General features: G+C 37.0%; 1 protein-coding gene across 5 annotated transcripts in view; it reads left to right on the forward strand.

Annotated features, from left to right (window-relative positions):
* Nucleotides 1-25,677, forward strand: part of TCF12 (transcription factor 12) — a 379,535-nt gene that overhangs the window by 247,412 nt on the left and 106,446 nt on the right. For all 5 annotated transcript variants that reach the window (XM_065900482.1, XM_065900475.1, XM_065900446.1 and 2 more), the window contains one exon: nt 9,377-9,441. In XM_065900482.1, the coding sequence (XP_065756554.1) occupies nt 9,377-9,441 (65 nt within the window). The remainder of the gene's footprint in view (nt 1-9,376; nt 9,442-25,677) is intronic.

Consider the following 25,677-nt stretch of genomic DNA (forward strand, 5'->3'; position numbering starts at 1 on the left):
TCACCCACAAAAAGGGAGGGAAAGCTTCTCTATAAGTAAAGAGGATTAGGTAATTAATGAGTTTTCAGAGATACCCAAGGGGGAGGAGGATATTCTGCTCATAAAACTGTGATCAAATTTAGATTTGTGCCCAAATATTTAGATTTGCCTATGTAAGGATTTTATATGGTTTCTCTGAAAACTAAATATAGAAAAGCTCTCATGATTTATATACTGAAATATTTCATTTTGAATCATGGTAATGTTGATCTAGGTAATTTTTGAAGCATCCAGGAATTCTCTAAGTTAAGCCTTTATCTTTTGAGAAAAACAGTCTCATGCTGCTCGTTTAAAATATAGTGATGCAGTTTTTTATATAATGGATTTTGAGTTTGAATGTAAATCAATATGCCTGAGTAAACATTGAGATAATACTGGGTTTCAGTCAAATAGGGAAACTATTAGTTCTAATTTGTGCTGTTACTCATAAAGTCAACAGTTATTTCTTGAGTAATATCTACTCATTAAAATTACTAAATTTTGCTGGAAATTTTCAAGTATTCACTGGACTGCTGCAGAAATAAATGCTGAGCCAGCTACATCTTCCATAATATCTTTGTCTCTAGTCATTCCCTCATAAAAGCATTATTTTGCATTGGTAGGAAAAGAGCACATACAGCTAAGAGGGTATTATAGATCAGGTTTCTCTAGCCAGTAGATTGAGATCTACAGGAGATCTTGAAAATTTATTGTCATATCTCAGAGCTTCCTTCAATCACTCCTTGGTATTAACAGGATATCTAGTAGGATGAAGAATACAGCTAGCAGTGCAACCAGCAGTGTAAGTAAAGCACCTTTCACAGTGCCTTGCACGTAATAGCTAGTCAGCAAATTCCGACAGCAACCTCAAGACTTTGAGAGTGAAGAAGAGGCAGTGGAAGCATCCTACACTGCTGTGTACCCTAAGGAAGGTTCAGCAAAGCAGCTGGAGAGTTCGTGAGCCAAAGTTGGTCAACAAAGTAATGCCATGTCTCCTGGGAAGGGGTGTGCTTTACTTTCCCCACCATACTCTGTCAAATGTGTTGAAAGCAAGTGGGCCTCAGTACAAAAGCAGTCATGGATTCTAGAGCACAGCAGCTGGAGCAGTTCCCCAAAGGAACTGACTTCAGGGAGTTAGTTACATTCCCCAAAGTAGGAGTTCTGCAAGGTGTGTTCTCATGGCTGGCAGAGCAATTAATTTTTTAAAAATTGTTTTAGGGCTTCCCTGGTGGCGCAGTGGTTGAGAGTCCGCCTGGCGATGCAGGGGATACGGGTTCGTGCCCCGGTCCGGGGAGATCCCATATGCCGCAGAGCGGCTGGGCCCGTGAGCCATGGCCGCTGAGCCTGCGCGTCCGGAGCCTGTGCTCCGTAACAGGAGAGGCCACAACAGTGAGAGGCCCGCGTACCGCAAAAAAAAAAAAAAAAAAAATTGTTTTAAACGTATACAGACAAATCCCTGCATTGGCCACACAAAACAATCTCTCAGGATGTCATTATGTAACCTCTGATCTTGTCCAACTTGTTTATTCTTATAGACTAGGAAACTGAGGCCCAGAAAGACATGATAAGAATAAATACTTTTATAACAAGCACTTGAAGCAAGAGTAACATCATCATGTGCCCTTTGTGAGAACTGAAAAGAATAGCTATTACCTGTGAGTGTAACCAGCATAACTGCCCATGTTCTCATTATACCCAGAGCCAACCTCTGGAGTAGTTGGGCTTTGCTGCCAATTATTTTTGGAACGATTTGTCATCATTCCCTCTTTGAGCTGGAATACGTTTCATATGCAGTGCTAAATCAGTTGATTGGTAGAGGCTGCTTGGAGGGCTCAATAGAGAAAAAATTTTATACTGTATTTGGGATCCACTAAATGTCTTTGTATATGATTAGAATATAAGAATTGTGTCCTAAACCTCCAATGGAAAATAATGCAGTATAGTATGCTGTTAAGAATTTGGTGTCAGATAGCCCTACATTCTAGTCTTTCATCTACTTAGTCTGTGACCTTGAGCAAATTATTTTTCCTCATTAGTGCAATGGGGATTTAATAGCACGTACCTCAGTGGGTCAGGACAATTAAAGCCATCACTACCTTTCATCTGGATTATTTCAGTAAGTCTTCTAATTGGTCTTCCTGCTTTCATACTTGTTCCACCATAATTTATTCTCCACACAGCAGCCACAGTGATACTTTTAAGATGTGGATCATCTTTTCAATAAAACAGTACTGAAGTCAATTGGATATCCCTACGGGAAAAAGTTGTACCTTGACCCCCTACCAACATAAAAACCAAATTCAGATTTGAGTGTGTGAAAGATTAAGCTTTTAGAAAAAAAGCATAGAAAAATAGATTTGTAACCTTGGAACAGGCAGAGATTCTTAAACAGTGCACACACCAAAGAATGTTAACCATAAAGGGGAAAATGCACAAATTGGACTATGTTAAAATGAAGAATTTATGTTTATTAAAGATATCATTAAGAGAGTGAAAAGGCAGCCTATATAAAATATTTATATAGCTACAATAAAAGGTTTTGTATCAAAAATACGTGGACTCCTACAAATCAGCAAGTAAATGACAAATAATCCAATAGGAAAAAAGTGAGCAAAAAATGTGAATAACCATTTCACCATAAAACACCTGAATGTCCAATAAACATGAATTCATTGTGATTCACCAGTAGTAACTTGGCTGCTAAAAATGTCTATTAAGTCTCCCACTGCATTAATAAACAGATTTGCAACAAAAGAGCTAATCGTTACACAAATCTCTTTACTAATAAGAATGCTGGAATGTTATATAATATTCTGCAGAGTTTTTATTTTACTGTTGGAAATTCTATTTTCTGAGAGTTCTCCCTCACCATCCTTACACTTTGGCTTTTTAGTGTTATTCTTAAAATGTGGGTGATACAAAGTAGAAGGCAATCATCAGTGGACCTTTTTTTGGTGAGACTCTGTGTTCAAAGTAGTACTGCTTTGGGTGGGAGTTGGACTAGGTATCCTCTGAAGTCTCATTGAAAAATGAGTCTTTGATTCTGGGAAAGGTCATTTGGTCTTACTTGGTATTTATAATTACTCAGAAATGATGTAGGGGTCCTTTAATTCACCTGCACTTCAACGAGTTTCCAAAATCGGAGTTTACTTTCACCCTGCTTAAAATCTGAACCCTTACAACCAGGGTTCCCAAAATTGGGTGTGGTACATTCCATCAACATAAGTGACCTGCCAAGAGGATTCCTGTCATTTCGACTCTTTCCTACACTCCTCTGGGAGTGGACATGCCTTCAATTTTTGAGGTGGAGTAAGCGTTAGAAATTTCTGGTCATGTTCTTCCTACCCCTCTTTTCTGGGGCTTCCAAGTATTTAGCATAAATTCAGATAGGTTAGTGTAACGTGATGAATCAAAGATGAAATTTAAAGTAATTTTATTTAAGGAAATGAAATCCTGCATTTACAATAGAAAAATCACTTATATAAGTAAAGGATAGGATGACTTGGTTTCTGTGGTTCAGTTTTTTTTTTTTAGTCTAATTTGTGCCCCAAAAGGTAGTATGACTGTTAAAATTTAAAAAAACCCAGTATATTCTTGACGGCACTTACGGAGTAATGAAATGCAGAGTTGTAAAGGAAGGCAGGTTTCCATGTTTCTCTTCTTTTGTGTCTTCTTATATTTCCTTTTCTCTTTGCCATTTTGTGTTTTTAGTCCTTACTTTCTATCCCCTTCTTTTTCTTTGCTGATTGGGGGAAAGGGCATTTAATTGCTTTTGAAAAAAAATCAGTGGACTCTATCTCTCTATCAGATGAAAGATGGGATCCTCTTTATATTTGGTTCTCACCGCACTAGAAACTTCCAAGACTAGCTAGATTCTCACTCTTTAGGCCTTGGGCAAAGGAAGCGTGTTCAGCTCTGACCTTAGAGTTTACTCAGGTGTTTGATCAACTTGTCCCAATCAGTGCATATCTGTTTTATCCTTGAGACTGATTGTTCTCACAGCCTTCAGATGGCATGATCTGGGTCTAAATGAAAACCAATTTGACAACTCTTAGGGCAGAATACAGCTTATCTCCCAGACCACTTTTGTTTGAAAATCACTTGCCTTAAAAGGCTGTATTGTTCTCACATGGGCCACCTACTCAGAAGACCCATCTTCTGTGAAATGGTGGGTAGTTTCATCTCCACCTTTAGTATGATCAGAAGGTACGTATTACTCCATTCAGGTTTGAATAGAGGTCCCCTTCCTTGTTCAGTAGGCCTTATGGATTGTGTCAGCCCCAGGCAATTGTCTGTCCACTCCTCTGGAACCACCCACAGTGTGTTTTGGATCTGAACCTCAAGACACCTGACCTTAATTGTGAAACTTGTTTTTCATCCAAGTAAGGTATAAACTTTTCTACTTGTTGACACCTATTAAGGGCACAGGCTTGGGTCTTCATCTCATAACCCCACCATCTGTCAGATTGACTAACCCATAAATGTTTGATGGAATTTATCAAACTCAAATTCTTCCATCTAGTCAACTCTTGGATATTTGTGATTGGATTGGGGAGGAATGGGTTGGCAAGGAATGGGAATGAACTGTGCCTGTCAGTCCTCAGCCTTAACTTGACTGTTGATTGTGTCCTATGCCAAAAGAATGTAGGTAAAATTATCTTTTGAAGAGTTCTTTATAAACTAATATTAACATTAGTTTGTATTTTTGGAGCTTAGACAAGCAATGGAGAGTTGCAACTTACTGTTGTGAAATGTATGTTTTTGCTACGGAACAAGACAACTTAGAATTCTTTTTTTTTTTTTTTTTTTTTTTTGTGGTACGCGGGCCTCTCACTGTTGTGGACTCTCCCGTTGCGGAGCACAGGCTCCGGACGCGCAGGCTTAGCGGCCATGGCTCATGGGCCCAGCTGCTCCGCGGCATGTGGGATCTTCCCGGACCAGGGCACGAACCCGTGTCCCCTGCGTTGGCAGGCGGACTCTCAACCACTGTGCCACCAGGGAAGCCCAGAATTCTTTTTTTTTAATTCCAAGAAAATTTGTTATAGTAATGACTGCCTCAAATAGTTCATACATCTTATACAAACAACTGGGTAAAATAATTTCTTGAATCAGTAATTTGCTATTTCTTGAACAATTGTTATAAATCCTATCCAGATTAGTCAAACCCATCTGTCATATCTTGAGCATTTCTCAGTTTGGGGTCAGAAAATACTGAGTCTGATTAATGTAAACCATGTAAGTCTAGGTACTCAAAATACTTTTGCACACAAAATATTTATGAAATACGTGTTTGGCTTGATATACAAATATGTATATAAATGTATATCTTTCAATACATGATGCTCTTCTCCTAGTGTTGAGGTTCTTATCTTAGGGTGGAGTCTAGAGACTCCCAGAATGGAAGGAAAATCAGTGAACTTGGACAGGGAGAAAATTGTCATTTTTATTTTTCCAGTCTCCAAGTAAAATTTAGCATTTCCTTCAATTTTGAATGAGGGTAGCAAAACAGTCCTGATAGTATCTATGATTTTTATCACTAATAGAACAGATATTCTCATAGTATAATATAGTTGTTGCAGATATCTTTAAACTGTCATTTATGATTTGAAATTACCATTGTTACTAGGCCTGGTTCTAGATCTAACTATTTAATGTGTTAATTAAAAGGCACATATATTACTATGCAGCAAATTTCTTTAACATTTTAATAACATACCAGTTTACTTTACAATGCTACATATTTTGCTTTGTACTTTTAAAAACATTATTGTGAAGACTGCCAAAGAGGCCCAGGATGCATACACGCCCACACACAAATAAAACCCCTCTGCTAGAATATCCCAGTAAAATTTTTATAATATTTTCTCATAGGTGTTTCAAGAGAAATTAGATATACATTAAGTTACTAATAGTTGATAAATTGTATTCAGCTGATGTTTACTGTTAAAATTGTCCACATACTGTAATTTATGTATAATATTTATGTAAAAGTAATAACCCCATAATACAGTAGTCAGAAGTTTTTCTTATTTGTCAGACATCTAAGATTAAACAAAAAGACATAGGATTCATTTTAATTCATGAAAAGAGTTCTTGTGAAAAGTAATTTTGAAAAAATTAAAGATTATTGTCTTTTAAATCTCAGACTGAGTATGCATTATTATATTTCAGGAGTACCCAGACTTCTAAGTCCCTAAGAAATAAATAGTTCCTAACAAATTAAAGGTGAAATAAAAATGTATTTACATTTTGGAATCTCATTTGAATTAGGTTCATTGTCATTTTAAAAACAAACTACCAACTTTCCATTTCAGAAGGAACTTTTACTTTGAAATATTTTGAGCTTATATTAAATGAGTTTTCATTCTCTCTGGTTTGAATATCCTCTGAAAAGAAGTTTAGAAATTTTAATAGGCACAGGCAGTAAGTTTTAAAACTTGACATTTTCTTAAACAGTCTATCTGATGGGTAGCCTCCACACAGATACTTAAATTAAGATTGTATTTGAAATCTGTACTTTATTAAAAAACAGACCTAATATTGATCTCTCACTCTGTTCCCTTTACCACCTCAACAATTAAAAAAAAAAAAAAAGATTCCTTACTAGTATATTTGAGTGAAAGTATAACAGTTGTTGCTTAGTTTCAAGTCTTTACTGGTTGTTTGAGATAACGTTTCAGTAAGAATTTACAAGGTAAAAAGGACTTGGTGAGTATTTCAACTATTAATAAGTTGATAGTGTATTGTGAATGACAGCTCATTGGCATAGTCTTTTTTTTTTAAACTTTATGATATTGGTTTAAAATGTTACTGTCTCCCAATTCTGTCCTGCCAAGTGTATGAGACATGATTTGTTGTGTTTTTCTTTTCATAAATTTATTTATTTTATTTCATTTTCTTTTTGGCTGCGTTGGGTCTTTGTTGTTGCACGCGGGCTTTCTCTAGTTGCGGCGAGCAGGGGCTGCTTTTCATTGTGGTGTGTGAGCTTCTCATTGCAGTGGCTTCTCTTGTTGCAGAGCAGTTGCTCTAGACACACGGGCTTTAGTAGTTGTGGCTCACAGGCTCAGTAGTTGTGGCTCACGGGCTCTAGAGTACAGGCTCACTAGTTGTGGTGCACAGGCTGAGTTGCTCCGCGGTGTATGGGATCTTCCCGGACCAGGGCTCGAACCCGTGTCCCCTGCGTTGGCAGGCGGATTCTTAACCACTGTGCCACCAGGGAAGCCCCATGATTTGTTTTTAAAGGCAACATTTTCTTAAAATTGAAGACATATACTGAGAATGATTTTTAACATCTCATAAACTTGTTTAATGTAGTTGATTAATAAAGTACTACCTGCAAATCATAGATGTGGGCTGTTCTTTATTTTTTCCCAGTGATCTGTCTGCCTGTTATGGTGTGTTGGCATATCCCTTCAGTCTCTTCCATATTCTTGGTCTGGCAGGGAGGGGTGTGTGTCAGAATTGCAAATGCATAATCCTTTAAGGATTTTGTGAAGCCACATTCCAAGAGTTGAAGTGTAGAATCTAAAACTGTGAGATATCACCTTGATTTTTATAAGCGGTCTTACTTGTGAAGGATATATTTAAAGAGTTAGAAATGTTTTTCTTTTTAATTTCATATGTGTATTTTGCAAATTAAAATTCTTTACATAGAACATACTACTTGGTGGTGATAATGTGAGGCAACTAGACCACATTAATTAACCTGTTCTCATAAATCAGCATTTTTATGTGTTGGCATTGCTTCACGTGAAATAGGTGCTTCATCAGGAACAGACAGTAAGTGCATCTTAAGACATATGCTGTAATATCCTAATGGGCCCAGAAATTATACTCCTAATTATTAAAGTGTTTTCTAATAACTAACTTTGTTATTGGAAGAATTATTTTGTATATCTAAAGGTTCAGTAGATGCCAAGTTCAGGTTGTAAGATTTCTACATCAGTTGGCCACTTGAATACATCAGTGGGGTGCATACATCAATGAAAACGATAGAATATTAGTACATATGTCTCTAAGTTTTTTTTAAATTAGGCACCCTATCGGTAAACAGTTTTCAGCATCCCATCTATGTGGGCAGTTTTTTAAATTAATAAACTATACATTTTTATATAATCACAAACTGATATCTCAGTGTATAGTATACAATTATGGTGACTTCATATAGCCTCAATAATTTTAGATATTTTGGATAACTTGTCAGATTTAATTACATTGTGTTTTTTTTACCCTGAAATGAAGAAAAAGAATTAGCTGTGCCATTGTCATTTTCACTTGTATCTCTATCTTTGATATTAACATCAAACTGTGATCCTTGCAGAAATCTTTTTAAGCAACATGTCTATTTGTGAAAGACTGTTTAGTTTAAAACTATATACTATTTGAAAATTGGCTTTACTGAACTTACTTAAACTCATGTGTATTGAAAAGTAAACGAGTAAGAACACTGCTGTCAATTGTCAGCACTGTGAGACACCTGCTCTCCCTCTCAAGCTGGCCTATACCATTCCTGATACTTAGCCATCAGCTTTTGAACTGTAAATATAATCCCAACAGGAATTCTTATACATTTCGGGGAAGAGTATAAATTGGCATGACAACTTCAGAGAAAGGTAATACTTATGAAGTTGAAAGTGTGCATTGTTTAACCCAGCAGTTCCACTTCTTTGTGTCTATCCTGGAGAAACTATTATGTGTGTATAAGACGTGCAAGGATATTTGTTTAAGCATTATTCATGATAACTAGAAAAAAAAGCAGAAACTGTTTTTCTATTTTTCAGTAGGAGAATAGATCAACTGTGGTTTTATTTGTATAATGGGACATTTTATAGCAGTAAAAAATGAATGAACTAGGTGTTTACTTTTAACATATATCTCAAGATATATACCATGTAACCCCATCTGTTTAAATGTATTCAACACAAATAGTAATGTATATTGTTTGAATACATGAATATGTACTAAAAGATTCAAAATATACATGGGAATCATACCAGTTTTATGATAGTGGTTACCTTGTGGTCTGGGGTGAGATGTGAACTATATCTTTACTGTTTCAGTTTCTCAGAGAGAGAAGGAAAGGGGAGAGTGTTCAATCTGAAGCAAATATGGGAAAACATTCTCACTTGTGGGTATATGAATCATACTATTGGCTCTATAGATAACCATGCTTTTGAATTTTTTTTTCATTATTTCACATGACTGGAATGGTAGTAAGCTTTTTAAGTCTTATTTATTGGATTTTTGTCTTCTTGTTTCTCATTGGTTCTCTGTACTTCCATGAATGGTCTAGAAGTTGAACTGACTGTGTGTCAGTAAATGAGGATTTTTATATGGAGCTATTTTCCTTGTTTTACAGGAAAAACTTCAGAGAGGGGCTCATTTTCCCTGTACAGCAGAGATACTGGATTACCAGGCTGTCAAGTAAGTTAATAAATAACAAAAGCAATGAGATAATTTTTTAACACATAGATAAAGACTTTAACAGAGGAGGTAGAAATTTATCCAATTTATTTCACCATTATTTGTGCATTTAATTTGTGACTAAATGTGGTGGGTTTTTAGTAATTAAACATATTTTCTTTTTTTCTGCTCCTCTGCTTAAAATGGTTTCCCTTCCACAGTTCACCAGATTTTCTTTCTCTAGCATCAAAGAATTTCATAACTCACCTCCATTTTAACTGGAGGCAAAGTAGCAATTAGCTTCCTACCTTCTTCCAAGATGCTTATTTCTGAAAATGATGTTTGTTTATTTCCTCATGAAAAGAACAGTGTTGCTGATAGAGTACAAGAAGAACATAAAATTGCTCTGTGTAGCTTGACCATCCTATGTTAAACTTACTAATGTTGGAAGTACTTTCATTTCAACCTGTTACCAAACAGGTCTGGCTGCTTGCTGCTTGAAAATCAATACCTGAGGGGCAGGTGTTGGTAGAAAGGAAGATTGCTTTTAATCAGACAGCTGGCAGTCTGGGGAGAAGGCAGACTTGTGTCCCCCTCAAAACTAACTCTGAAGATTCTGCTCAGCCAAGACAGTTTTTAAAGGGGAAAAAAGAGGAAGTAATCTCAGTTAATCATTGAGATAAGGGATCAGAGTCATTGCCATCCCCCACTGCATGTAGTCTTGTTGACTTCTTGTGATCTTTCTTTAGATGCTGTCTTGTTCACAAGTTTGTTCACAGTTTGTTCATGAGATAACTAAAGGGGAAACTAGGGGAGAGGTCTGGTCATCGGCTAATTACTTATTCTTCATTTCTTCTTCTTTGATCTATGGGAAGAACCAACAGGTTAGGCAAGGTATTGTGTCATCAAAAGATCTGAAAACTGCTTGGGCCAGAGATGACCAGACCATGGCGAATGCCTGGTTTAAGGGTAGTTATTATATAGCTTTGCTAAAGTGACAAGACACATGGGGTTTCCTGTTGAGGGCAGTTTCTTGCAAAGTGCTGCTTGCAAATCTACATGCAATTTTTTGAGCTTCCTACAGTCTCTTTGACTTGGAGTCTTTCTTTCAGCTCTTGGATATTCCTTAACATGTTGCATTTTGTACTAATGGCCATTTTCTCTGCTTCTTTCCCCACATCTTTACACTGAGAATCCTACACACTCAGTTTGCCAGATTCCCATCAGTGTCAAGCCAGAAAGCATACAAAGGAAAGGCAGAATATATTAAATTAGTTTTCTGCTGTCTGCACGCCTTTCATGAGACCCACCCTAATTTTAGACATAGGCACTTAACTGTCATACTAACAATATTACTTCATTTAATACCTACCCCATAATTATGCCTTTCAGAATCAGAATACCTAGGTTCAAATCCCATCTCTGCGAGTTTCTGACCTGTGGTTCTAAGACAAATCATTTAACCTTAAATCCCATCTCTGTATTGACGTCTTCATTTGAAAAATAGAATTAGCAATTTTTTCCCACATACTTTGTAAGTCTCTGAAGGCTAAACTGCATGTACTTGAAAGGGAAAGACAGTATTTTACAAAATGAATGCATATTTTAAAATGTTTCTATTCATATAACCCACCAAAAAAAGCTATTCTGAGTCCTTAATATTATTTTTAAGAAACCAAAAAGATTGAGAACCACTGGTCTAATGTTAACACTACTGTTAAACTTGAGGAAAAAAAACTGTTGTAAGGTCTTTGAAATTACAGCTGAAGCTGTTAAATTATTGTTAATGCTTATATTAATTAATGATTTTTCACTTAACATTTTTTATATTCCCTTGGCAAAGGTGCTGCTATTTAGTTAGAATCAGTGATAAGCTCCATTTATGTAATTCTCCAATTTTGCAAAGATGAATCTTAACAGTTTTTTGTTTGTTTGTTTTAAATGTTGAGCCTTCTTTTAATTTATTTATTTTCATTTTTGGCTGTGTTGGGTCTTCGTTTCTGTGCGAGGGCTCTCTCTAGTTGTGGCAGGCGGGGGCCACTCTTCATCGCGGTGTGCTGGCCTCTCACTGTTGTGGCCTCTCTTGTCACGGAGCACAGGCTCCAGACGCGCAGGCTCAGTAGTTGTGGCTCACGGACCTAGTTGCTCCGCGGCATGTGGGATCCTCCCAGACCAGGGCTCGAACCCGTGTGCCCTGCATTGGCAGGCAGATTCTCAACCACTGCGCCACCAGCGAAGCCTGACAGTTTTTACCAGTGATTAATATGTGTTTATACCAGATTTAATTCTCATATCAAAACATTTATTCAAACCTAGATGCATAGCACTCTAATAATAATTGTTATCATTTACTGAGCACTAACTAAGCCAGGCATTGAATACACATTTAATCTGCCTCCCCTCCTTTTTTTTTTGGCCATACCCACAGCCCATGGGATCTTAGTTTCCTGACCAGGGATTGAACCCAGGCCCTCAGCAGTGAAAGCCCGGAATCCTAACCAATAGGCCACCAGGGAACTCCCACATATACTCCTTTTAACAGCACCCATTTTGCAGGTTAGAAAATTAGTGTTCTCCAGAGGTATCAGTAATTTGCTCAATGCCGTATACCTAGCAAGTGGTAAACCTTCTAAACTCCTGCTTGATGTTTTTAGCCTTTATGTAATTATACTGCAGGTAAGAATCCCTCACCTCCCTCTCATTTTAATTTGTTCAGTCATGGAGGGGCCTGAGAATTTCTATTTTTAACAAGTACCCCAGGTGATTTTAATTCACATCGACTGGGAATTATGCTTTGAGACACCCAGTTCCTCTGTATACTCCAAATACAAGCACATATGGAGTATTAAAAAAGAAGAAACTGTAAGATGCTTTTTAATAATTTTTTATCACATGTTGGAGAGATCAGGCAAGCCTAAGGAAAAGAGAACAAGGTTACGGTAATGTATGATATATAAAATAATATTCCTGTATACAGGAAGATTTATAGGTATTCAAGTCAGGGAAAGATTTGTTTTTGAAGAATTCATGGAAGCAGTGCATGGGCCCCAAAGAGAAAGCCCAAAATTCAGCACAGATGAGAGAAGATTATACTGCAACAAGGATAAATAACATCAATGAAGACCAGAGGGCTCTTAATATTAAGTGAAAGTATTCCTTACTGTGAAAGGAACAATGGCTTTGCTATTTATTACTGTTGCTTAGCTCTGGCTATGCTGTAGTTGCCAGGAGAAGTTATGATGGTTCACACCAGCTGATTTGAGGCCTAAGTAGTAAACCCAGGAAATTCAAGAGTTTAAAAAGATGTATCAATCCCATTCAAAGAAAAACCTGTATTCCAAACTGTATTTATTATAATGGGTCAGAGGGAAAAAAATACACCAAAAAATTAATAATTGGCTGCCATTTTATCTTACCTATTCACAAGCAACATAATAATCTTAACCACACAATGATAATAGAAGAAAATATAAATAGTGACTACAAAATTATATCCAAACACCACTTTGAAATCATTTTTCTTCAACAGAATCCCCAAGGAACATTTAACCCTGCTATTAATGTACATAAAATGCTGCTGACATACTGCAAAAATCAGGCTAATTTAATAATGCCTGATGGGCCTTACTTCATGTTAAGATGATGTAATAATATGTTGCTAAATGAGTCTCCTCATATTACCTTCACGGCCATGGCATAACTGATGAGCCATTAAAAGGAAACTGGTGTAGCAGTGTTACTGGAAACATTGATAGATCATTCTGCAATTGAATTTTTTTTTTTTTTTTTGCGGTACACGGGCCTCTCACTGTTGTGGCCTCTCCCATTGCGGAGCACAGGCTCCGGACGCGCAGGCCCAGCGGCCATGGCTCACGGGCCCAGCCGCTCCGCGGCATGTGGGATCTTCCCAGACCGGGGCACGAACCCGTGTTCCCGGCATCAGCAGGCAGACTCTCAACCACTGCGCCACCAGGGAAGCCATGCAATTGAATTTTTTTTGGTTCAACACAGAGCATAGAAGCCAGCATCTTTATTAACAGTAGGTATGGGGGGGGCTTCCCTGGTGGCGCAGTGATTGAGAGTCTGCCTGCTAATGCGGGGGACATGGGTTCGTGCCCCGGTCCGGGAGGATCCCACATGCCGCGGAGCGGCTGGGCCCGTGAGCCATGGCTGCTGAGCCTGTGCGTCTGGAGGGGCCGCAGCAGTGAGAGGCCCGCGTACCGCAAAAAAAAAAAAAAAAAAAAAAAAAAAAATAGGTATGGGGGGAGGGATAAATTGGGAGGTTGGGATTGATGTATACACACTACTATATATAAAATAGATAACTAATAAGGACCTACTGTATAGCACAGGGGACTCTGCTCAGTACTCTAATGCCCTATATGGGAAAAGAATCTAAAAATAAGTGGGTATATGTATAACTGATTCACTTTGCTGTACAGCAGAAACTAATACCATACTGTAAATCAACTGTACTCGAAGAAAATTAATTCTAAAAAAATAAGAATACTATTAACTGTCCAGAAAAAAATCCCAATAGGTATAATACTTTAATAATTGTCACCATGAAGTAAAAAATCCTTTTATGATTATGACAGTTTGTCATTGCTGCCTCTTAAACTTAAGTGTTTATTCAAATTTGTGTAAGTTTTTCTCAAAGTCTTCAGCCTAGAAGAGGCAGAGTCTTATTTTTTCCCCAAGGGACTTAATTTTCATCAGAGTTAAGACATTATACCCTTGAAAAAAATAACAGTTAACTTTAAAAACTCAGTTAACTGTTACTTAGAAATTTACCCATACCATTTGCTTCTTTAAAATCCTCTTTTTCCATTACAGGCAATCTCATTATATACAGACATTTGATAATGATAAAAGTCAATACATAAGGAAGATAAAACAGTGATAAATGTGTATACACCTAATAACAGAGCTTCAAAATAAATGAAACAAAAATCAGTATAATTAGATAAATTCGCAGTCACAGTTGAAGATCTGAATACCTCTCTTAGCAGTTGACAGAATAACTAGACAAAAATTTCGTAAAGACATAGAACTAAATGAACCATATAAACTACCGTGACCTAACTGATTCTTACAACATTCTGTTCCCAACAACTGAAGATATAAATCCCTTTCAAGGGTACATGTTACACTCAACAGGATTGAACAATGTGCTCATCTTTAAATCAGTGTCAGTAAACTGAAAAGGTTTAAAATCATACGAAGTATTTTCTCTGACCACAAACGAATTAAATTAGAAGTCAGTGAGTTACCTAGAAAAACACCAAATATTTGGAAATGAAAGGGCTGTTTCATTTAGACATGGGCATATCTAAATAACCCATGGTTTTGAAAAGAAATCAGGAGGGAATTTAGAAAATATTTCTAACTAAATTACAATGAAATATGATACAGCAAAATTTGTTGGTGCAATTAAAGCAGTGCCTTGGAGAAAATGTGTAGCTCTAAATGCTTGTATTAAAAAAGAAGATCTACAGTACATGACCTGAGGTTCTGCCCTATGAAGCTAGAAAAAGAAGCACAAAATAAGTGGAAGGGAGAAAGCAGTACAGATAAGAGCAGGAATCAGTGTAATATTACACAAATAATAGAAAAAGCTAACAAAGCCAGAATTTGATTATTTGAAAAGACCCATAAAATGAGTAAGTCCTAGCTAAACTAATTAAAATAAAGGGGGAGAGAGAAGGAGGGGAAAGAACACTAATTACCAAAATCTGAAATGGAAGAGGTTCTCACTGTAAATCATATATACATTAAAAGAATAATAAGGAAGTGTTGGGAATAACTTAATAAATTTGACAACTTTGGTGAAATAAGCAAATTTCTTGAATATTACTTACCAAAAGGGGACAAGATGAAACAGAGAGTTTGAATAGCTCTATATCTATTAATACAAGTAAATTCATTTCAAAAGCTTTTTCACAAAGAAAGCTTGACTGTCATATAGTTTCATTGGTGAATTCTTTTAAATGCTTATGGGGAAAAACAATACCAATCTTACACAAACTATTTTAGAAAATAGAGGAGGAGGGAACACTTTGCAGCTCATTTTACAAGGTGAGCAACACCCTGATCCTCAAAATGCACATGTGGTTTGTACCAGAAGTGAAAGTTTGGCTTAATTGTTGAAAATCAGCCAGTGTAATTCAACACATTAACGGACTTAAGAAGAAAAACATTTCCAAAGATGTAGAAAAAGTATTCAACAAAATCAAATATCCATGATAAAACGTCTCAACAAACTCAGCATAGAAAGCAGCTTCCTCAGTTTGATAAAAAGACTTGCATGAAAGATCTATAGCTTTTTTTGTTTGTTTTTGCCGTATGCGGGCCTCTCCTCTCCCGTTGCGGAGCACAGGCTCTGGACCGTGCAGGCTCAGCGGCCATGGCTCACGGGCCCAGCCATTCCGCGGCATGTGGGATCTTCCCGGACTGGGGCACGAACCCGTGTCCCCTGCATCGGCAGGCGGACTCTCAACCACTGCGCCCCCAGGGAAGCCCCAGATCTATAGCTTTTAAGTGTAATTGCATGCTTAAAGGTGAAAGACTAAATGTTTTCCCTCTAATATTAGTAACAAGGTAAGAATTTCCACTCTCATTACCTGAATTTTTTGTCCTAGCCAGTGTAATAAGGCAAGAGGAAAAAAGGCATAAAACAGGAAAGGAATAAATTCAGCTGAATTGGCAGATGATATGTCTATGTACATGAGAAGTCCTAAGGAATCATCAAGAACACTTCTAGAATTAATAAGTGCTTTTAGGTATGTCACAGGTTACATAGGCAATCTCAAAAAGTCAATTATATTTCTGTATACAAGCAATGAACAATTAGAAATTGAAATTATCAAAACAGTATTGTTTAAAATGGGACCTAATCAAGCTTACAAGCTTTTGCACAGCAGAAGAAACCATAAAAAAAAAGAAAAGACAGCCTACAGAATGGGAGAAAATATTTGCAAATGATGAAACAGACAAGGGCTTAATCTCCAAAATATACAAACAGCTCATACAACTCAGCAAAAAAACAAACAACCCAATCAGAAAATGGGCAGATCTTAATAGGCATTTCTCCAAAGAAGACATAGAGATAGCCAGTAGGCACATGAAAAAGTCCACAGGGGCTTCCCTGGTGGTCCAGTGGGTAAGACTCTGCACTCCCAATGTAGGGGGCCTGGGTTTGATCCCCAGGTGGGGAATTACATCCCGCATGCATGCTGCAACTAAGAGTTCTCATGCCGCAGCCAAGAGTCCACATGCTGCAACAAAGATCCTGTGTGCTGCAACTAAGACCCGGTGCAGCCTAAATAAATAAATAAATATTTTTAAAGTCTGCAAATAACAAATGCTGGAGAGGGTGTGGGGAAAAGGGAACCCTCCTATACTGTTGGTGGGAATGTAAGTTGGTACAGCCACTATGGAAAACAGTATGGAGGTTCCTCAGAAAAGTACAAATAGAATTACCATATGATTCAGCAGCCCTACTCCTGGGCATATACCTGGACCAAACTATAATTCAGAAAGATACATGCACCCTGAATGTTCATAGCAGCACTATTCACAATAGCCAAAACATGGAAACAACCTAAATGTCCATCAACAAATGAGTGGATAAAGAAGATGTGGTACATATATACAATAGAATACTACTCAGCCATAAAAAGAACAAAATAATGCCATTTGCAGCAGCATGGATGCAACTAGAGATTATCACACTAAGTGAAGTAAGTCAGAAAGAGAAAGACAAATACCATATGATACCACGTATATGTAGAATCTAAAATATGGAGCAAATGAACCTATCTACAAAACAGAAACAGGCTCACAGACAGAGAACAGACTTGTGGTTGCCAAGGGGAGGGAGAGGGAGGGATTGGGATTTTGAGGTTGGTAGATGCGAACTATTACATTTAGAATGGATAAACAACAAGGTCCTAATGTATAGCACAGGGAACTATATTCAGTATCCTGTGATAAACCATAATGGAAAAGAATTAAAAAAATGTATATATATGTATAACTGAGTCACTTTGCTGTGCATCAGAGATTGGCACAATATTGTAAATCAACTAATTTCTATTTTTTAAAAACAGTATTGTTTATAGTCACACCAAAAATTATAAAATACAGAGGGATAAATTTAACAAAAGATAAGACTTCAACAATGAAAACTATAAAATATTGCTGATAGAAATCAAAGAAGATCTAAATAAATAGAGACATGTACCATGTTGATGAATTGGAAGACTCAGTATCATTTAGATGTTAGTTCCACTGGGCTATAGATTTAATGGAATCTCAGTCAGAATTGCAGGAGGCTCTTTATAAAACATTGACAAGATTATTTAAAAGTTGATCTGAAAAGGCAGAGAATTAAGAAGAGCCAGAAGAATCTTCGAAAAGAAAGGAAGAAGGACTTTACCTGACTTAAAGACTTCCTGTAAAGCAATACTAATCAAGACAGAGTTAGTTTTCATATAAAGACTGACAAATAGATCATGGAACAGGATAGAGTCCAGAAAGGGATCCATCCCTATATGGCAAATGGTGTTTGATAACAGCACTCCAGCAATTCAGTAAGAAAAGAAACATCTCTTTTTAATATATGATGCTGGGACAACTATAAAACAATACTTAAAAAAAAAAAAAGAACTTCAACTCTTAACTTATGTCATAGACAAACATAAGTTTGAGATGGATCATGGACTTAAATATGAGCTAAAATAATAAAGCTGCTAGGGAAAAAATAGATTAATATCTTTACCACTTCAAGATAAACAAAAATTTTTTACGGAAGATATAGAAAGCATAGAACATGCAAGAAAAATTGATGTTTTGAACTTAATTAAAATTTAAAGCTTGCATTCATCCCAGAACACCATCAAGAAAAGGAAGAGAGAAGCCACAGAATAGAAGGTATTAGCAACACATTTATTTGACAGAGGACTTAGGTGTAGACTATATAATGATTCCTGACAACTCAGTAATAAGAAAGAAGCAATCCAATTTTTTTACAACAGACACTTCACAAAAGACAATATACAAACGGGCAGTCAGCACGTTAAAAAATGCTCCACATTGTTAGCTGTCAGGTACATGAAAATTAAAACCACAATGACCTGACAGTACACACCTACCAGAATAGCTAAAAATTTGTTTTATTTTTTTTTAATTGAAGTAGAGTTGATTTACCATGTTGTGGCAATCTCTGCTGTACAGCAAAGTGACTCAGTTATACCCATAGAGACTTTTTTTTTTTTTTTTTTTTTGCGGTATGCGGGCCTCTCACTGCTGTGACCTCTCCAGTTGCGGAGCACAGGCTCCGGACGCGCAGGCTCAGTGGCCATGGCTCACGGACCCATCCGCTCTGCGGCATGTAGGATCCTCCTGGACCGGGGCACGAACCCATGTCCCCTGCATCAGCAGGCGGACTCTCAACCACTGTGCCACCAGGGAAGCCCGAGACATTCTTTTTTTATATTCTTTGCCATTATGGTTTATCACAGGATATTGAATATAGTTCCCTGTGCTATACATTAGGACCTTGCTGTTCAAAATAGCTAAAATTTTTTGAAAGCTAAAGTTAAAATTGCTAGTTGGACTGTAAAATGGTACGATGACTTTGGAAAAATGTTTGGCAATTTCTTATAAAGTTAAATATGCATCTACTCCATGACTCCACAGGTTTACTTCCAGGTGTTTATCCAAGAAAAATGAAAACATTGTTCACCAAAAGCTTTCATCAAAAATGTTCACAGCATCTTTATTCATTATAGCCTAAAACTAGAAACCTCCCAGTTACTCATCAGCAGGAGAGTGGATATATGACCTGTGTTGTGTTCATAAATTGAATGCTATTCAACAATAAAATGGAATGATCTAGTGATCTCAATAATGTTATGCTGAGTGGAAGAGGCCAAATCTCAAAACTACGGTATGACAGCTATAATAGGCAAAACTCTCCTGTGTTGATAAAAATCAAATCAATGGTTGCCACTGGGAGAAGTGTTCTACTGTGAAGGTAACTCATTTCTGAGATGACAGAAATGTCTTGTTTCTTAATATGCATTCATCAAAACTGATTAAGTGGTACAGTTAAGATCTGAACATTTTATTGTATGTAAAGAACAACTTAGGGGCTTCCCTGTTGGCGCAGTGGTTGGGGGTCCACCTGCCGATGCAGAGGACGTGGGTTCGTGCCCCGGTCCAGGAGGATCCCACATGCCGTGGAGTGGCTGGGCCCGTGAGCCATGGCCGCTGGGCCTGTGCGTCCTCCGCAACGGGAGAGGCCACGGCAGTGGGAGGCCAGCGTACCGCAAAAAAGAAAAAAAGAACAGCTTAGTTTTTTAAAAAATTAAATGAAAAGAAATATCATTTATAGTAGCATCTAAGAAACTTGATTTAAATACTTAAGAGTAAATGTTAGAAGACATGCAAGACCACTGAAAACTGCTAAACTGCTAAGCAAACAGTTTGCTTGGAGAAATTTTGAAAGACCTCAGCAAATGCAAAGATGTACCATGTTCATGAACAGGAAGACAATATTCTTAAAATATCAGTTCTTCCCAAATTGATCCGTAGATTAAATGCAATCCCAATTATAACCCTACCAAGATTCTTTGTGTTTGTATAGGAATTTACAAGCTAATTTTAAAATTTCTTTAGAAAAATGAATGACCTGGAATACCAAAGCAGTCTTGAGAAGTGAAGAACAAAGTTGGAGAATTTATGCTACCTGACTCTAACATAAGATGTAGTATAAAGCTGTTGTAATTAAACAGCATGGTACTGGTGTGATTGAGAAATATGACACTGGTATAGAATAGAGCCCAGAAGTACACCCACATTTATGCAGTTCATTTGATTTTCAGCAGTGTTTGTCAAAGTATTCCAATGGAAAAAGGAAAGATTCTTCATAAAAAGTGCAGTAACAAATGGATATTCATATGGAAAATTATGAATGTTAGTCCTTCTCTTACACTGAAAGCAGAAGTTATTCAAGATGGATCCTAGACCTAAATGTAAAAGCTAAAACTACAAAGCTTTAAGAAGAAAACATAGGAGAATCTCTCTTCAATTAGGGGATAAGCAAAGCTTTCTTACACAGAATACAGAAAGAAAAAAACTGTAAAAGAAAAAAATGATAACTTAGACTTAATCAAAAGTAGACTTCTGCTTATTAAAAAGCATAGGTTGGGCTTCCCTGGTGGCTCAGTGGTTGAGAGTCTGCCTGCCGATGCAGGGGACGCGGGTTCGTGCACCGGTCTGGGAAGATCCCACATGCCGCGGAGCGGCTGGGCCCGTGTGCCATGGCCGCTGAGCCTGCGCGTCCAGAGTCTGTGCTCTGCAACGGGAGAGGCCACAACAGTGAGAGGCCCGCGTATCTCAAAAAAAAAAAAAAAAAAGCATAGGTTAAAGAAAAAGAGTAGACAAGCCACAATCTGGGAGTCGATATTTGCAAAACATATATCTGACAAAGTACTAGTATCCAGGATATAAAAAGAACTCCTACAAATCTATAAGGTTACCCAAGGCTTCTCCAACTTTTCTTTTTATGACAAGGTTAAGTGCAGTTGATGAACAAATTTCCAGTCCCTTCTAGACTTTTAATTCTATTATAATTTCAAGAATAGGATCATTTCTAGTTGGTAACATGACTACAAGCTGTTACATAAAAGACACCCATGGTGTAGCTACTTCTTTTTCCTTCTTTCTTCCTCCCCCCGCCACCCACCCAGTAATACTTTTTCTCTTTAGGAAGACAGGTTTCCTTAGCCAGTGACAACTAACAATTTTAGAGGTTGAACAGTTACTTGATGGGGTAATTTCTGACAGCATACTTAGAGAAAACCGTAAATGATGAGGCCAGTGGAATAATTATCTAGCCTGAGATATCCATAAGTATATACAAAAGTCTTAATTCTGTAGAGGAGGAAAGTTTTCTTCAACCCTCTTAGAGTTCCCGGTTGGATCTGAAAAGCAAACTGACAAAGACAGATTAACAGGAGAAAAACTTACATATTCATTTAATATAAGTTTTGCATGACACAGAAGTCTTCATCAGGAAATGAAGACCAAAAGAAACAGAGCTATGTACTTTAATGCTGTTTGATGAAGAGTAGGCATTATGGTTGAATATGATATAGATTAAGAAGTATGAGGTAATTATAAACTGGGGGAAACTTAGTAAGGCCTGTTTGTTAGAATTCTTCTTGACATCCCTTTTTGTTTGGACGTAAGGATGCTCCTTTTTTCTGTGTATAGGGAAGGCACATCTCACGTGAGGATAGCCTGTTCCAAGGAAGAAGGGCTGGGGTGGGGGTGGAGGGTGTCAGAGTGACCTTCCTGGTTCTATCAGTTTCCCAAACTCCTCAGCTTAAAATATTCAGTATGCCAAGATACCATATCTTGGGGAGTTGTATCCTGAACTCCATCATTCATTTACTCTTAAAATTATGTTTTTAAGTTGTTAAGATGGAATTTTTAATGCATTTTAAATTATTTCAATATCTCCAATTGTTTAATCACTAGATATAGTTTGGTTTGACGTAGTTCTTTTACAAATTTCTATAAATTTATTATTTTATTTTATTTTTTAATTTAATTTAATTTTTTTATACAGCAGGTTCTTATTAGTCATCAATTTTATACACATCAGTGTATACATGTCAATCCCAATCGCCCAATTCATCACACCACCACCACCACCACCCGCCGTTTTCCCCCCTTGGTGTCCATACGTTTGTTCTCTACATCTGTGTCTCAGTTTCTGCCCTGCAAACCAGTTCATCTGTACCATTTTTCTAGGTTCCACATATATGCGTTAATATACGATATTTGTTTTTCTCTTTCTGACCTACTTCACTCTGTGTGACAGTCTCTAAATCCATCCATGTCTCATCAAATGACCCAATTTCATTCCTTTTTTGGCTGAGTAATATTCCATTGTATATATCTACCACATCTCCTTCATCCATTCATCTGTCGATGGGCATCTAGGTTGCTTCCATGACTTGGCTATTGTAAATAGTGCTGCAGTGAACATTGGGGTGCATGTGTCTTTTTGAATTATGGTTTTCTCTGGGTATATGCCCAGTAGTGGGATTACTGGATCATATGGTAATTCTATTTTTAGTCTTTTAAGGAACCTCCATACTGTTCTCCATAGTGGCTGTATCAATTTACATTCCCACCAGCAGTGCAAGAGGGTTCCCTTTGCTCCACACCCTCTCCAGGATTTGTTGTTTGTAGATTTTCTGATGATGCCCATTCTGACTGGTGTGAGATGATACCTCATTATAGTTTGGGGTTGCATTTCTCTAATAATTAGTGATGTTGAGCAGCTTTTCATGTGCCTCTTGGCCATCTGTATGTCTTCTTTGGAGAAATGTCTATTTAGGTCTTCTGCCCATTTTGGGTAGGGTTGTTTGTTGTTTTAATATTGAGCTGCATGAGCTGTTTATATATTTTGGAGATTAATCCTTTGTTCATTCATTTGCAAATATTTTCTCCCATTCTGAGGGTTGTGTTTTCATCTTGTTTATGGTTTCCTTTGCTGTGCAAAAGCTTTGAAGTTTCATTAGGTCACATTTGTTTATTTTTGGTTTTATTTCCATTACTCTAGGAGGTGGATCAAAAAAGATCCTGCTCTGATTGATGTCAAAGAGTGTTCTTCCTGTGTTTTCCTCTAAGAGTTTTATAGTGTCTGGCCTTACATTTAGGTCTCTAATCCATTTTGAGTTTATTTTTGTGTATGGTGTTAAGGAGTGTTCTAATTTCATTCTTTTACATGTACCTGTCCAGTTTCCCCAGCACCACTTTTTGAAGAGGCTGTCTTTTCTTCATTGTATATCCTTGCCTCCTTTGTCATAGATTAGTTGAACATAGGTGTGTGGGTTTATCTCTGGGCTTTCTATCTTGTTCCATTGACCTATATTTCTGTTTTTGTGCCAGTACCATATTTTCTTGCCTACTGTAGCTTTGTAGTATAGTCTGAAGCCAGGAAGTCTGATTCCTCCAGCTCCGTTTTTTTCCCTCAAGACTCCTTTGGCTATTTGGGGTCTTTTGTGTCTCCATACAAATTTTAAGATTTTTTGTTCTAGTTCTGTAAAAAATGCCATTGGTAATTTGATAGGGATTGCATTGAATCTGTAGATTGCTTTGGGTAGTATAGTCATTTTCACAATATTGATTCTTCCATTCCAAGAACATGGTATATCTCTCCATCTGTTGGTATCATCTTTAATTTCTTTCATCAGTGTCTTATAGTTTTCTGCATACAGGTCTTTTGTCTCCCTAGGTAAGTTTATTCCTAGGTATTTTGTTCTTTTTCTTGCAATGATAAATGGGAGTGTTTCCTTAATTTCTCTTTCAGATTTTTCGTCATTAATGTATAGAAATGCAAGAGATTTCTGTGCATTAATTTTGTATCCTGCCACTTTACCAAATTCACTGATTAGCTCTAGTAGTTTTCTGTTGGCATCTTTAGGATTCTCTATGTATAGCATCATGACATCTGCAAACAGTGACAGTTTTACTTCTTCTTTTCCAATTTGGATTCCTTTTATTTCTTTTTCTTCTCTGCTGGGGCTAGGACTTCCAAAACTATGTTGAATAATAGTGGTGAGAGTGGACATCCTTGCCTTGTTCCTGATCTTAGAGGAAGTGCTTTCAGTTTTTCACCATTGAGAATGATGTTTGCTGTGGGTTTGTCATATATGGCCTTTATTATATTGAGGTAGGTTCCCTCTATGCCCACTTTCTGGAGAATTTTTATCATATATGGGTGTTGAATTTTCTCAAAAGCTTTTTCTGTATCTGTTGAGATGATCATATGGTTTTTATTCTTCAGTTTGTTAATATGGTGTATCACATTGATTGATTTGTGTATATTGAAGAACCCTTTCATCCCTGGGATAAATCCCACTTGGTCATGGTGTATGATCCTTTTAATGTGTTGTTGGATTCTGTTTGCTGCTATTTTGTTGAGGATTTTTGCATCTATATTCATCAGTGCTATTGGTCTGTAATGTTCTTTTTTTGTAGTATCTTTGTCTGGTTTTGGTATTAGGGTGATGGTGGCTTCATAGAATGAGTTTGGGAGTGTTCCTTCCTCTGCAATTTTTTGGAAGAGTTTGAAAAGGATGAGTGCTAGCTCTTCTCTAAAACTGTTAGAATTCACCTGTGAAGCCATCTGGTCCTGGACTTCGGTCTGTTGGAGGATTTTTAATCACAGTTTCATTTCATTACTTGTGATTGGTCTGTTCATATTTTGTATTTCTTCCTGGTTCAGTCTTGGAAGGTTATACCTTTCTAAGAATTTGTCCATTTCTTCCAGGTTGTCCATTTCATCGGCATAGAGTTGCTTGTAGTAGTCTCTTAGGATGCTTTGTATTTCTGTGGTGTCTGTTGTAACTTTTCCTGTTTCATTTCTAATTTTATTGATTTGAGTCCTCTCCCTCTTTTTCTCGAGGAGTCTGGCTGATGGTTTATCAATTTTGTTTATCTTCTCAAAGAACCAGCTTCCAGTTTTATTGATCTTTGCTATTGTTTTCTTTGTTTCTATTTCATTTATTTCTGCTCTGATCTTTATGATTTCTTTCCTTCTGCTAACTTTGGGTTTTATTTGTTCTTCTTTCTCTAGTTCCTTTAGGTGTAAGGTTAGATTGTTTATTTGAGAATTTTCTTGTTCCTTGAGGTAGGCTTGTATAGCTATAAACTTAGAACTGCTTTTGCTGCATCTCATAGCTTTTGGATCATCTTGTTTTCATTGTCATTTGTCTCTAGGTATTTTTTGATTTCCTCTTTGATTTCTTCAGTGATCTCTTGGTTATTTAGTAACGTATTGTTTAGCCTCCATGTGTTTGTGTTTTTTACCTTTTTTTCTCTGTAATTGATTTCTAATCTCTTAGCGTTGTGGTCAGAAAAGATGCTTGATATGATTTCAATTTTCTTAAATTTACTGAGGCTTGATTTGTGACCCAAGATGTGATCTACCCTGGAGAATGTTCTGTGTGCACTTGAGAAGAAAGTGTAATCTGCTGGTTTTGGGTGGAATGTCCTATAAATATCAATTAAATCTATCTGGTCTGTTGTGTCATTTAAAGCTTCTGTTTCCTTATTTATGTTCATTTTGGATGATGTGTACATTGGTGTAAGTGTGGTGTTAAAGTACCCCACTTATTGTGTTACTGTCAATTTCCCCTTTTATAGCTGTTAGCAGTTGCCTTATTTATTGAG

Source organism: Phocoena phocoena, chromosome 2 (genome assembly GCF_963924675.1).
Source record: "Phocoena phocoena chromosome 2, mPhoPho1.1, whole genome shotgun sequence".
Classification (NCBI taxonomy): Eukaryota; Metazoa; Chordata; class Mammalia; order Artiodactyla; family Phocoenidae; genus Phocoena; species Phocoena phocoena.